Source organism: Gymnoscopelus braueri (assembly GCF_963280865.1).
Source record: "Gymnoscopelus braueri genome assembly, chromosome: 6".
Lineage (NCBI taxonomy): Eukaryota > Metazoa > Chordata > Actinopteri > Myctophiformes > Myctophidae > Gymnoscopelus > Gymnoscopelus braueri.
Window position 1 is genome coordinate 19,720,783 of NC_137607.1, and position 13,948 is coordinate 19,734,730.

The window sequence follows — 13,948 nt, forward strand, 5'->3', positions numbered from 1 at the left end:
ACATGATATACATCAAGTAGCCTGCACTTATCTATGTTCATTTGACCATGTGAACTAAAACAAGCATGGTTATTTACAGATGAATGCAGCTTTTTTCCCTTTCCTTCTTATTTTTTTCCATGTCCGTGTTCAGGGCTCTAACTGTCAGGATTTGTCTCCTTGTGTTTTATTTTTTAGTGATGTTTTATTATTTCCTGTTTTTTGTACATGGTCTACTTAGGTTTTGATTTACTGCTGTGTTGCTTTATTTTGAAGTAATGTTCCTAGTGTTTCCTGTTGTCCTTGTAGCTGTTGTCTGTCTGTCTGTCTTGTCTCACCTACCCTGATTATTGTAAATTGTATGTCACCTGTACCCTGTTTGCCCCAGCCAATCCCTGTGTTGATTGTCTTTGAGTTTGGCCTGTGTCTAGTTATTCCCCTGTGTATATATATACCCGTCTGTTTCTTTGAGTGGTTGTTGGATCCTCTGTCTGTGTATTCCTTAGCTTGACATTGTTTTATGAACATGTTGCCTGTTAACCTTTTGTGTGAGTACTGGAGGAATTACACTTTGTTGTCGCTTCAAGTTTGGTGCCAGTCTTTCCCTGCATTTGGGTCAATTAAAACAATTCCTAACACTAACAGCTGCAGGGTGAAAGCTCTTCCTTAGCCTAGTGAGACACCTCAAGCGCTTTCCAGCCTGTATCGCCACGAACAGTCCATTACTGGGGTGCTAGTCGAACTACATGTTCCTTGACTTCAAACAAAAATAGGGTGCACAATTCTAGTCATCTAGTTAAGTAATTTAGGCACTCAACTGAACGCCTAAACATCTAAAAGCACATTTTAAAAGTTTATGGCAAAAATAAAAAGAGTTGGTGAATATAGCGGAATTTAATGAATTGTTGTTCCAGGTGTCTTTCTCTAGTTAAGATGAGGGAGTTTGTGTTAAACTATCCATGATCAAATACTCAAGTTGCATCTTGCATGTTGTACAAAGCAGTCTTCTATGTTCTTCTGCCCTCTCTGTTTTTCTTTCTCTTCTCCCGATTTTGTAAACATGTGGTATTGTTGTCTGATTCACACCTGCCATCAGTCTGTCTGCCTGTCTCTCTCTCTCTCTCTGTCTCTTTCTGTAAGGGGAGGGTTGTCAGGTGTTTTGTCAGTGCATGTATAAATTGACACAGGATTTTAGATAAAGTAGATAGACAGACAGACCTTATTGATCCCACAAGTAAAATTCAGTCTCCTACAGCATTGCTGTAGGAGACACAGGAGTGTTTACAATGATACTGTACCGTGTGTGCATTTGCCTATTTTAGTACATGAGCGTGTGTATGTGTGGGTGTTGGCGAGCTCACATAAAAATGTGAACTACTACATTGAGGCCAAGTGCCAAGTCCATGCGAGCATGTCGGAGTGTATTTTTGATGCATGTTCTTGTGTCAAAATACCACAGAACGTACTTTCGAGTATGTCGGCAGGTCACGTGAGTGTTTGTATATGAAATGAGTGTGCGTTTGTGCACGGTGAGCCAAGTAGACTACTTGTCATGTCATGTCAGTCCCTGTATGTAGTATGTGTGTATGCGGTTAAATAGGATTTCCTCTGTGTGCAATTTGAAGGTGAGATCATCCAGGTGGAACATTGATTTTGTAACAGAAAAAAAAAAAATACACTCCGATGACAGGCCTTTGTGTTACACTACACGCGCGCACACACACACACACACACACACACACACACACACACACACACACACACACACACACACACACACACACACACACACACAGACACACACACACAGACATACCCATACATTATCGGTTAGTGGTGGTTTCTAGAGGTATAGAGAGCCTTGACCGAGATGGACGTATTGCGAAAGCAGAACGTGTCGTTTGCTTGTCTACTTTTATTCTGCGAGTGAATTACCCCTTTGACTTGCCCACTGGCAGTGTCTGTATACAGCCTCACCCTGTTTCAAAAAGAGTTCACATTTAAAGCCTCTTCTTTTCTTTACATTAATGGTAAAAACATCCCATGGTTTTATTTTGCCGTGCTTGTAGGAGATGATACGGAGGCCTGAATGAATGTAGTTAATTCATTTGGCAATCAAAATATTTACCAGCTTCAATAATTCAATTAACACTAATTGTGTTACATCTATGTAATGAAAGTAAATGAGACAATTTAAACAATCAAAGAGATTTTGTTCTATGAATACTAATTATTGATCTTTTTGTGTGTGTTGCAGGAGACCGACCCAACTCTGACGGAGCCAATTTCGTAAAGCATTGGACCAAAGGGTTGACTGGGTTGGCAGGATAAGTGGCTCTCTAACACTGCTACCGCTACGGCCAAATACTCTCCAACCACCGCTGCTACTGCTCCTCTACTGCCGAGACCACCTCCTCTGCTCCTTCTGTTGCCGTGAATGGCGGTCGTCCCCCTCGTCCAACCGAGAAAAATGAAGGGAAAATTCATAATCTGCTGATCGGTTTGTCTACCGGACAAACGGTGGCGTTTTAACGATGATGTCATCTTTGTCGGTGTTGTGGATATCCGCGGTGCCTGTGTGATCCGAGGCATTCACGTGCAGATGAACGGGAAATATCGTGTTAACGTGCCAACCGTCTCTAAGACCGCTGTTTGCTGACCCGGAGGACCCCCCTGTGATGGCTGCAGGATTTGTGGTGGACACTTCGCCATGCATGGATTTTTAAAGAGGATTGTTGCTGCCAGCAAAGCCCTCCAGCAAGACGGAATTATCTACCTACCTGCGTTTGTGTGGGAGTGTTTTTTGTGTGCGTGTGTGCGTGCGTGCGTGTGGGGGAGTGTTTGAATGTGTGTGTGGCGTAGGCGAGGAACACCAAAGAAGACTTTTCTATACGAGGAAACAAACTGAGGATCTAGTGCAACGTAAGGAAGGAAAGAACGACGTGATCAAACACCTTGGAGGATTTAAAAGGAGTAGCAGACATGGCCCAGCGGATGGCCCATCTAAGGCCCGGATGTCGGTTACAACAGACTGGCCAGAGGCGGGCGATAATGATGGGTAAAAACACAACAAGACTGGACGGGCCCCCGCTCCTCCTGGGCGCTCGGCGGCGCCTGTCGTCTCTGCTGTGCGCGGCGGCGGGCCTCTTGCTCCTGCACGCCTCCCTCCTCGGCGCCGCGTCGGCCCAGAAGCTGGACGAGAGCGACCCGGTGGTCACCACCGTCTACGGCCGGTTGCGCGGCATCAAGAAGGAGCTCAACAACGAGATCCTGGGGCCCGTGGTGCAGTTCCTGGGCGTGCCGTACGCCGCGCCGCCCACCGGCGAGCGCCGCTTCCAGCCGCCCGAGCCGCCGGTGTCGTGGCCCGAGGTCCGCAACGCCACCCACTTCGCCCCGGTGTGCCCCCAGACCATCGTGGAGGGCCGCCTGCCGGACGTGATGCTGCCCGTCTGGTTCACCAACAGCATCGACGTGGTGTCGTCCTACGTCCAGGACCAGAGCGAGGACTGCCTCTTCCTGAACATCTACGTCCCCACGGAGGATGGTGAGTTGTGCCTGCAAGGTTGTGGTGGGGGGGAGGATGAAGGGGGGGCCGGGGGGCGGGGCGCAAAACCCACAACTTAACGGTGTATAGAGGGAAGAGTCTGTTGTTGTGTCTCATATATGTGAGTGTCTGTCTGTCTGTCTGTCTGTCCGTCTTTTTGTCTGTCTCCTGTCTTTTTGTAGGGAAAAAGCATGACCTTATGCATGCTTACTGTGCATGCCACAGCTTTTCCACACGAGCGAGGGAGTTTGCTCTTGTGGAAAATAGATGTGTGTATGTGCACGTGTGTGTGTGTGTGTGTGTGTGTGTGTGTGTGTGTGTGTGTGTGTGTGTGTGTGTGTGTGTGTGTGTGTGTGGTTGGTCACTTCTGCTCACACATCGTCTATAGTTTACCATCGCCTACCCATTCCGGCAGATCTACACTCTCCTCCCACTCCCCAACTACATCTCGTTCCTCTTCATCGCTTCACACCCGTGCCTTGCACCGTCCCCCCCCCCACCCCCCACCCCCCACACACCCCCCACCACTCAGAGAGACATCTTTTCTCCTAATTACCTCATCCTCCATCTCCTGCGCCCTCCCACTCTCCTCTTCCTCTGCCATCAATCCGTCTCCTCTCCGGGTTTCTCCTCCCCTGACCTCCTTCTCTCGGCCACCTGCAGCTCATCATGCTCACATGTGACCATTGTGCTCCGTCATAATGACCCGTGTTCATCACAGAAGACACTCATCAGAGTAATCACCTCTGATTGATTTGGCTGACTGCTTAACTGACTGATTGACTGAATTGTGCGTCGACTGAGCCAATATCATCCTCTCTCTCTCTCTCTCTCTCTCTCTCTCTCTCTCTCTCTCTCTCTCTCTCTCTCTCTCTCTCTCTCTCGTCTTCCTGTCTCTAGCTCTTGCTCGTTCAATCAGTCAGCTTTGTGTGTGTGTGCGTGCGTGCGTGCGTATGTGTGTGTGTGTGGGGTGAGAAAGTGTGTGCGCTCGTGCGTGCGCGTGTGCATGCTAGCTCCTGTGTGAGTGCGTGTCTGGGAGCTCCATGTTATTCTTTAGTCTTCTATTCATTTTACAGTCAAAAGAATATCCAAGGAATGTGCCAGGAAACCCGGCAAGAAAATATGTAGACATACAGGTATGTATGATCTGATTGCTCTGGTGCACAACGTACAGTATACAATACCACCTTAAGAAACAACGTATATACAATACCACCTTAAGAAACAACGTATATACAATGCCACCCAGGAAACAACGTATACACAATACCACCTAAGAAACAAGGAGTGTCTGGTAGAGAGACAGTTGGGCACAATAACATTTTCACTGAGGATTTCATTGTGTGGCGTCAAATGAACCAGAATGAGCCAATGATAGGTTCATAGGTTCATAGGTTGGGTGTTTGTAGTGCGCTCCCCCATCCAGTTATTACACTGGCCCGGGGGGCGCAGTCCGAAGAAAGAGAAAAGAAAGAGAAAAATAGAAAGAAATACATAGGACAAGACAAAGAAGACTAATAGCAGAACAAGAACTCAGTCACACTGTCTGTCATATCACAGCAATGATGGTTAAAACTACAAGTTTCCTTCCCAACCAATATGAAGTTAACTTACTTTGGGAAGAGCCAGTACACAGTAGAATCCTGAGTGTTAGATTTATCCATTTGTAACTCCGAGAGCTTTAACTCTGAGTTAACCCTTTAAGCCCAGGAACGCGTCTGTGTCATTTTTGGCTATTCTTTTACAAAAAAATATATTTTACAAATGTATAAAAACATATACTGTATATTCAAAGATTTGCACACATCTTCACGATTTTTTTCAAAAATAGCAGATATATAAGCTCATAGCGCGGCTATGAGCTTTTTTTATTTTTGAATAGCCAAATAAATCTAAAATGACAGAGATGCGTTCCCGGTCGTAATGGGTTAAATTAACACTGAGGATTTAACTGTGTACTGTGGTAGATAAGAGCCAATACTCATTTTGGCCCATCGTAGCACATTGTTACGTTCTGTAGGTCCTTTGAGATGTCTGCTATACTTCCCCAACTCCTGCCATTGACAGGTGTGGTTTTGGGGGCTGGCATGTCTTCACAAGTTTACCTGCGCTCTCCTCCTGGTGCGCTGCTGTGTCTGGAGTTCTCATTGGCTGGCGAGAGTGGAATTGAGACGGATTTGATTGACTGCCAGGGCAGTCTGGTCCCAGACGTGATTGGTAACTGTTGATGTGTAAGATAACAGGATGATAGAGGAGTTAGCAAGTGGAAATGTGCGCGTGTGCGGGCGCGCACGCGGGCACACACACACACACACACACACACACACACACACTCACTCATAAACATATTATGCACACACAGTGTCGTGGAGCATTGCTCAGGGTGAGCTCAGACTGAACCTTGAGTGTGTAATCACCATTAAAAGAAAGGAGATCCCTGTTCCGTTGGCACCATGTACCGCATCGACCACTGTTTCATCAAGATAATGCCTCCTCTGTCTCTATCTCCCTCTTCCTCTTCAACTCTCAACCTATCTGCGTCTCTCTCTCTCTCTCTCTCTCTCTCTCTCTCTCTCTCTCTCTCTCTCTCTCTCTCTCTCTCTCTCTCTCTCTCTCTCTCTCTTTCTCTTACATCCTCACTTTCAGTATTAACCTTCTTGCCTGTGTGTGTGCGTGTGTGTGTGTGTGTGTGTGTGTGTGTGTGTGTGTGTGTGTGTGTGTGTGTGTGTGTGTGTGTGTGTGAGACGGTGTCCTTGATACAATGTGGGTGTTAATGTCATTGTGTTGGCAGCAACGTACATTATTACTCAGCGTCCATCCTCACTACATGGATACATACATACACACTGTAACCTCTCCTCTCCTCTCCTCTCCTCTCCTCTCCTCTCCTCTCCTCTCCTCTCCTCTCCTCTCCTCTCCTCTCCTCTCCTCTCCTCTCCTCACTAAAATCATAGAGAAAATGTCCTTAGTTTTAGTCTTTGAGCTTGTACTGTAGATTGGCTATTTAGCATTTTTTTCTGACCTTGTTGAAACTTGCCACTAATATATAAAAATAAAAAATAAAACTAACTGAAATTGAAAACAAAAATTCAAAACTAAATACAAATACAAACTGATGAAAGATTATAATAACCTTCATCCTATCCTACCCTCTTAAGGTTATCTACCACTTTTACGCATTGAGCATAATTGGCCCTAAATCATTATTGTTCAGCTGTTAATGTTTTTTCTCTCTTCAGGGTTGCGCTCCTCCAGTATTGTGTTGTGCTCCTGAAGTTTTGCTAAATAAACTTGTGAACTGAGTAAACCCTTCAGAAAAATCCAATTTGTCCAATCTTCTTGGTTGGTTGATATACAATACTGTAGTTGGCTTTCATTGCAAACATGGCCTTCGTTCCTTGCAGCTACAGTGTACCGTGTATCATTGCTGTCGGGTGGAAACATTGTATGTCCATAACCTTTCTAATTTGATTATTATTATAAAAAATATGTATTTTTTAAATGGTGAAAATAGTCTTATTTACAAACGATGCGTCGTGTTGAGAGCTTTTAGAGAATTATGCCATTTTGCAACACTCTTGTATGATGAAGTAGGGCATTCAATTACAGAAAAAAATATAAAAAGTTTAAATATGGAGATATGAGGTTTCTGCCCGACAGCAACAGTACAGTATGTGGGTAGTGGGTACTAGTGGGTGTTCAAAATGTCCTTGTGTCAAAGAAGTTGAATTATAGGGCTTTTCAGTGTGTTGATTAAGGCTTTGTTCACAAATATTTGTGATTTTCCAACTGACATTGACAAATACATCCCTTTGTAAAGTGAATCTTTTATTTGACTTAATTGAAAATTCAACATAATTTGAAAATAATTCTATGGAGTAAAAAAGGGAGCCACTTCGCTGCGCCATGGATTCCGAGCTGAGACCTGAGAGACTTGACGTGCACAGTGTAGGAATCTCATACTTTCGACAAGAGACGTACGTGCCTCGCAGAAAAGCCATAAATAACGAGGCAATGTTAAAGAGAAACATTGTCTGAGGGGGAAGAAAAGGCCTCCGTTTCGAGGTCACGGACATGAAGGTCTGTGCAGATGGACTGTAAATTCCTCATCGCTCATTTAACTCGGAGAGCGTACAAATGGACCCGCCAGGGTCCATTTGGTTACATTCGTACACTCTCTGAGTTAACAAATGGATACAATTAACACTTAGATTTACACAGTGTTCTGTACTGCTGTACCCATATAAAAGATGGCTGTATTAAAGCATGTTGAAATTTCGGGCCTCCACGTTCTTATAATGTACCACTGAGCTCTGTCCATTTTTTAAAGAGGGAAAAATGAGGAACCGTCTCCCGTCGGCATGCGCATTCCGCGGCTCTCCGCGGCGTATAGGCTCGGCCTCTCTTTTTTTGCCGACTACATCTGCGGGAAAATAAAAGCGTTGCGCTTTTCTTTATGCCACAAACTAGGACATTTAAACTGCAAAATAGGGCATTACCCAGTACATGTACACGTTGTCTCATATCTCCAGAATATGTTCAGCATTTCACAGTGTTGCGTTACGCTAGGAAATGATTTCTCCCTTGCCTGGTTCGCCTTGCCTGCTCTCTATTCCGAAGGGGTTTTTAGAATACAGGTTTCTATTGTAGATCTAAATGCAGCGAGCGGGAACTCGACAGCAGGTGAAATATTCGCTATTGTGTTTCCGCGGCTTGCTTTCTTCCACGCTTTGCCTTTCGTCTCCGTACTGTACCCATACAGCATACGTCTCCGTCTTGCCGTCCGTCTCAATCCCCCTTAATGGCCCTGGCTGGCCGTTTCCCCCTGCACCGCAACGCAATCGTCAGTGTTAATTTAGCTGTGAGTGTACAAATTGACCCGTATTGGTCCATTTGGATCCATTTTTTTTTACACTCTCCACAGAGTTAACGCAGAGGATTCATCAATCTGTCTCCTCTACCTCTCCCTCCCCCCCTGCATTCCTCTCTCTATACCTCTCTCTTCATCTTCTCTCGTTCCCTGTCTTTCTTCCCTCTATTCCCGAGGCTTTGTCCCAGTTTTGTAGTGGTTGAAGGATCCGGTGGGAGACGTTTAGTCACACATGCACAGATGCGCGTGCACCTACACACACACACGCACGCACGCACGCACGCACGCACGCACGCACGCACGCACGCACGCACGCACGCACGCACGCACGCACGCACGCACGCACGCACGCACGCACGCACGCACGCACGCACGCACGCACGCACACACACACACACACACACACACACACACACACACACACACACACACACACACACACACACACACACACACACACACACACACACACACACACACACACGCTTAAATGGCAGGGGCGAGATGAAGCAGGAATAGATGTAGCCCCTCTTCTGTTTGAGTCTCCCTCGAGGGGCTCCATCTCCTCAACTCACAACTTAAGTTCTGTCTGAGAGTGCTTGTGTCTATCTCTCTCTCTCCCACTCTCACTCTCTCCCACTCTCACTCTCTCTCTCTCTCTCTCTCTGTGTGTGTGCGCACGTATGTCTTTCAGGGGAATTTAGAAGTTATTTTGTGTCTGACAGTTCTGTGTGTCAAAGCTTGGCAGATAGTGTGTACCGGCTGCTGGGTAGGTGGCGGACTTCTTATTTTCAGCCCGGGCCCCATTGGGCATCCTGTTGGGTTCGGGCCCGAGTCAAACCAAACCACACTTTGGGAGGACATGCTTGGACCGGACTGGGACCGGCCTTGCCAGAACACTTAAATTGCCAAAACACAAAATAAACCTCTCCTTCTCTTTAATCTGTGTCCCACACACCACCAGCCATGGACACGCTGTGTGTTGCTTCTTCACTGACGAACCCAGGTTGGAACGGCAAACTGGACCCAGATTAACACAATGGCATATGCTGCTTTTTTCTTATAAATGTAATTAGTTTGAGGCCACCTGTCAAAATGAGTGAGAAATATTCTGTTTTTTCCTCGCTTTTCATCTGAGGCCTTTCATGTCTGCGTAGTTTGCTTTCCGAGCTATGGCTTTCAGTATTATTATAATAGGAATTGTTTTAATGGATGCATTCATTCTTACAATACCATGTTTACGATACCATCTCCCCCACATTGAAATCCGTGCCTACCCACATTGGACTCTTGAACTGTCTCGTCTTGTATTGCTGTCGCTTATATTTAAATACCTTGTGGCATTAGCCTTAAGTTCAGGAGAATGGACATCAAACATTTCGCACTTGATGTTTAGTTTATACATGCATTATTATACACGGATATGTTTATATCTTAGCTTTGAATAAAGGTAAAACAAGGGGAAATAGGAATTGTTTGTCTTGGCACTGCTGTTTTGTCCTTTACACTCATTGCCTACGTGGGTTGGTAAAGTAATTACTGCTACCAGGCCAACACAAAAAAAAAAATTTGGCTGTGGGGCCAGCCCTATTAGGCCTATTACAAATGTCTCAGAGTCACTGACTGACTGACTGAGTCACTAACTGATGAAGTTACACCATTGGTCAGCCGGCCAGTTGTTGTTGGAGTTTCCACATTGGCCGTTGGCCAGTTAATCCTGTAGTGTAGGGGAATTCAATTATGTCCTTAGAAGGTGATGGTGTCATTTAGCCCATTAACTATTTGACTGCCAGAGTATTTTCATAAAGTACTCCCCCAGTGCCAGCAATTTTCGTGTTTTTTTATTTTTTGAATTTTTTTCATGAAAATAATTGAAAGACACATAATTTAAAGACGCAGCACAAATCCGCCACTAGAGAGCAGCACATGACAGCTTGATCAGGTCGTTGGGTCTCTGTCACCCTTCTTTGGAGATTAGACAGGGAAAAACATGAAAACGGATGTGACGTATTCCCAGATTGTTTTGATCAGGCAAAATTACGATGTGATACACGACGGCGATGACTGATCGTCACCCAGACCATAGATTATAGAAGAGAAGCTGTCCGTTTGTCTGTTATACCGTGTGAAAAAACGTTTGTTTACCTATTTTGGACGAAAATGACCGGGGGAAAATAATCAAAAACCGGAAACGGAACCCAGGTCATGAAACCGGATGCAGATATGGGTGAAGTAAGTGGAACTCGAGAATAACATTGAATTTTAAGCAGCATAGCGCGATCAGAGATTAAACAATGAACGCGAGTCCAACGCGTCAAACGCGTCAATGGCGTGGGTGGATTAAGTAGTAATTGACGCGTTTTCGAGTCAATGGCGTTTATAGAGTTAAGACCGGGAACGCATCTCTGTCATGTTAGATTTCTTTGGCTAATCAAAAATAGCAGATATACAAGCTCATAGCGCGGCACTCTGTGCTCAACTTGTAGATCTGCTATTTTCAAAAAAATATTAAACTCTGTGCGAATATTTGAATATATATATATTTTTAAGGGGAAACATTTTGACTCAAATCTTTGCTTCTGGGGGTCCCTATTACAAAATTATTTTAGATGGGGGTCCGCGGCCAAATATATATAATTTTGGGGGTCCTTGACATGAAAACCTACGTTTTAAACATTTTTTTTTAAATAGTTAAAAATGTTAGCTTTAAAAAATATTATATTCAAAGATTTGCATTTTTTATTTTATTTTATAGCAGATCTACAAGCTTATAGCACGGCACTCGGTGCCGCGCTATAAGCTTGTTTTATATGAGCTAATAAGCTTTTTTTTATAGCCAAAGAAATCTTTAAATGAAGTCTTAATGGGTTAATCACTTCCCCTCTGCCGAGTGGTGCCACGTAGGCTACTTCCTGTAGCCTATCCGTAGTTAAAAAATAAAAGCCATTTAGCATTTCATACACCGTCCAGGCATATACTAGGTTTGGACCTAGTCTTGTTTTTTTTATTGTCTACATACAGTACAATTTTAAAAGAGAAACGGTGTGACCTTGTCTTGCTTTAATGACAATCTGCTACGTGGGAATGTTTGTTAACATGCTGTGCCGTTAAAATGGTCGTCATATGTTTCAACTCTGTTTAAGATTAGCGACGGCTCTATGATTTCCATTGGTTTTCCGGTTAGTCTGATTCATACTTAGTTGCCTGAGGGTGTCGTGCACCAAAAATAGATCTACAAGCTCACGTGTCGCAGTGTGACGTTTTTTTTTAGAACAGCTATTTTCGATGCGTGGCATCAGTGTGCAAGTAATTATAACTCGGTCTTAACTGGTTCTGTACACAGTTAGACACACAGACTCCTGCATGCATGCACCCGCATACACACATGAATACACGTGTAGGCACACATATTCACAAACCCTCAGCACGCACACACACACACAAATACATCTATATAGGCACACATTTTCACAAACACACACACACATATACACAAGCCACAGCTGTTCAAGGTGACAGTATTGATAACTGCTGTTAAATATTCATGACACTTGCATTACAATAAATAAATTAGTAACTTATTCTTCGGAATATTAAATCAAGGACATTTGAACCTTTCCGTTGGGCTGCCAACACATTTACTGCCATTCCACAAATTACATCTATGGAGACTGTAGGAAAAAATGGGGGATATGAGCGGCATAATGTCGCCCCGTTTCTAACCTTCATCTCGCATGAATCGATCTCCCCCCTGCACCCCCCCCCCCCCAATCTTTTTTTTTCTGTTTTCGTTCCCTCGCCGCAGCCGTAGCGAGGACATATTTTGCCTCATGCATTTTTTAGACGCGTGGCGCGCGTTGTGAACAACACAGATAGACACGGAGTGGTGAAAAGTAACAGCTTTCCCCCATAGTTTCCATTTCACTCTCAGTCATTATTTATGGAGGCCCTTTCCAAAACGGCCTTACAACTATGTAATGCATGAAGCCATTTGCCTCAATGATGATGGAGAGGCTGCTGTAAACTAACTGTAGGCAATAACACCGCTGCGCCCCAAACAGCGAGAGAGAGAAAGAGAGGCGAGAGGGAGCGGGAGAAAAAGAGGAGAGTAGGGGGGGGGGGGGGGGGGGGTGGTGGTGAGAGAATACTGAGAGCAAGGGGTTTAGAGGAGAGGGCGACAAAATGTATTTTTCTGTTTCTCCCCGCATGTAAATGACGGAGAGACCGTAGGAGAGGCATGAGAGAGGAGAGGAAGGTGAGAAAAAGCAGGAGGGGAAGGAAGAGATTTTCACACCTGTCGTTTTCTCACATCTTGTCACCTCACCACACACACACACACACACACACACACACACACACACACACACACACACACACACACTCGATTTGTACTTGTCAAAATCTATTACTTAGCATAGCAGTGGGCGTATCCATGTTAACATCTATAAAATATTATATACTGGAGAATCTAGATTGTAGGGAAATATTGGTGGAGAAAAACTAGTTGTGTTAGTTAATTACCACTGGGGGATGAGACGTGTTTGTTGAACTTCTTCACTTTTCCACCTATCATGCTTTGTCAGCTATCATGAGGCGCGCATAATGCACTCAACAAACCGCGCACGCTTCACCATAAGTGGACGGGACGAGTGAATGACTGAATTATCTCAAAAACGCAGCTGTGGAAATAACTACTGAGCACACAGGTGGATTTGACGTTGCTGCACAACAGTAAGCTGATCAAAGAATTCAAAGACATCAAACAGAGGGAGACATAAAAACATATTGTGAGAGAGGGAGAGAGAGACTGAGACAGAGGGGTAAAGAGAGGACAGGGTATACCGGGTTTGTGTCGATCAAAAGCGCTTTTCCTTGAGGCCAGCGTATGTTTGAAATGTTTGAACTGTTTTCAATGGGAGCGTTGTGTAGGGCTATGTGTATATATATATATATATATATATATATATATATATATATATATATATATATATATATATATATCGAAACCGATATTTACCACCAATAACCGACTTAATCTTGCTCATGTGGGTTAATCGAATAATCGAGAAGCAGGTTTTTATTTCATTTTTAAATTTATTTTCTTACCACGAAAAAAATGTGAATAGATTTGTCTTTATTATTGACTAAATTGATTAGCCTGACCCCTGTATGTATTATGCTAATTCCATTGATCCAACCCAATCGATTGATTGATCATTAAAATAATCATGCTCTGAAAGATCAGTGGTTCTCAACCATTTCAGGACGTGGACCCCCAAAATATTTGTTTTGGGGACTTCCCAAAATAATCATATTTGAACTGGGGACCCCCCCACCCTGACTAGCACTTGGAATTGTAGGAATCGAGGTGTGACATTTTGTTTGACTCTGTTCCACAGATAAATATCACAACGCCTCAGGTAGATCGGCTATTTTAAATGTTTTGCCTCTTTCTTATAATTATTTGTTTGTACAGTATAGTATAGTTTGCTGATTACTTTGCAGTCATGTTTTTATTGCTTTTCTTCTTATTCTTATTATAATTTTTTGGGTTA

At 44.1% G+C, this 13,948-nt stretch overlaps 1 protein-coding gene across 2 annotated transcripts in view; it reads left to right on the forward strand.

Annotated features, from left to right (window-relative positions):
* Positions 1-3,192: 3,192 nt before the first annotated feature.
* nlgn1 (neuroligin 1) overlaps positions 3,193-13,948 on the forward strand; it is a gene marked incomplete at its 3' end in the record, with an annotated part of 427,924 nt that continues 417,168 nt past the window's right edge. Inside the window, exon 1 of one of the 2 annotated variants that reach the window (XM_080429710.1) lies at positions 3,193-3,523. In XM_080429710.1, coding sequence (XP_080285836.1) covers positions 3,418-3,523 — 106 coding nt within the window. In that variant the 5' untranslated portion in view covers positions 3,193-3,417. The remainder of the gene's footprint in view (positions 3,524-13,948) is intronic. The other variant, XM_080429709.1, reaches the window with a different exon arrangement.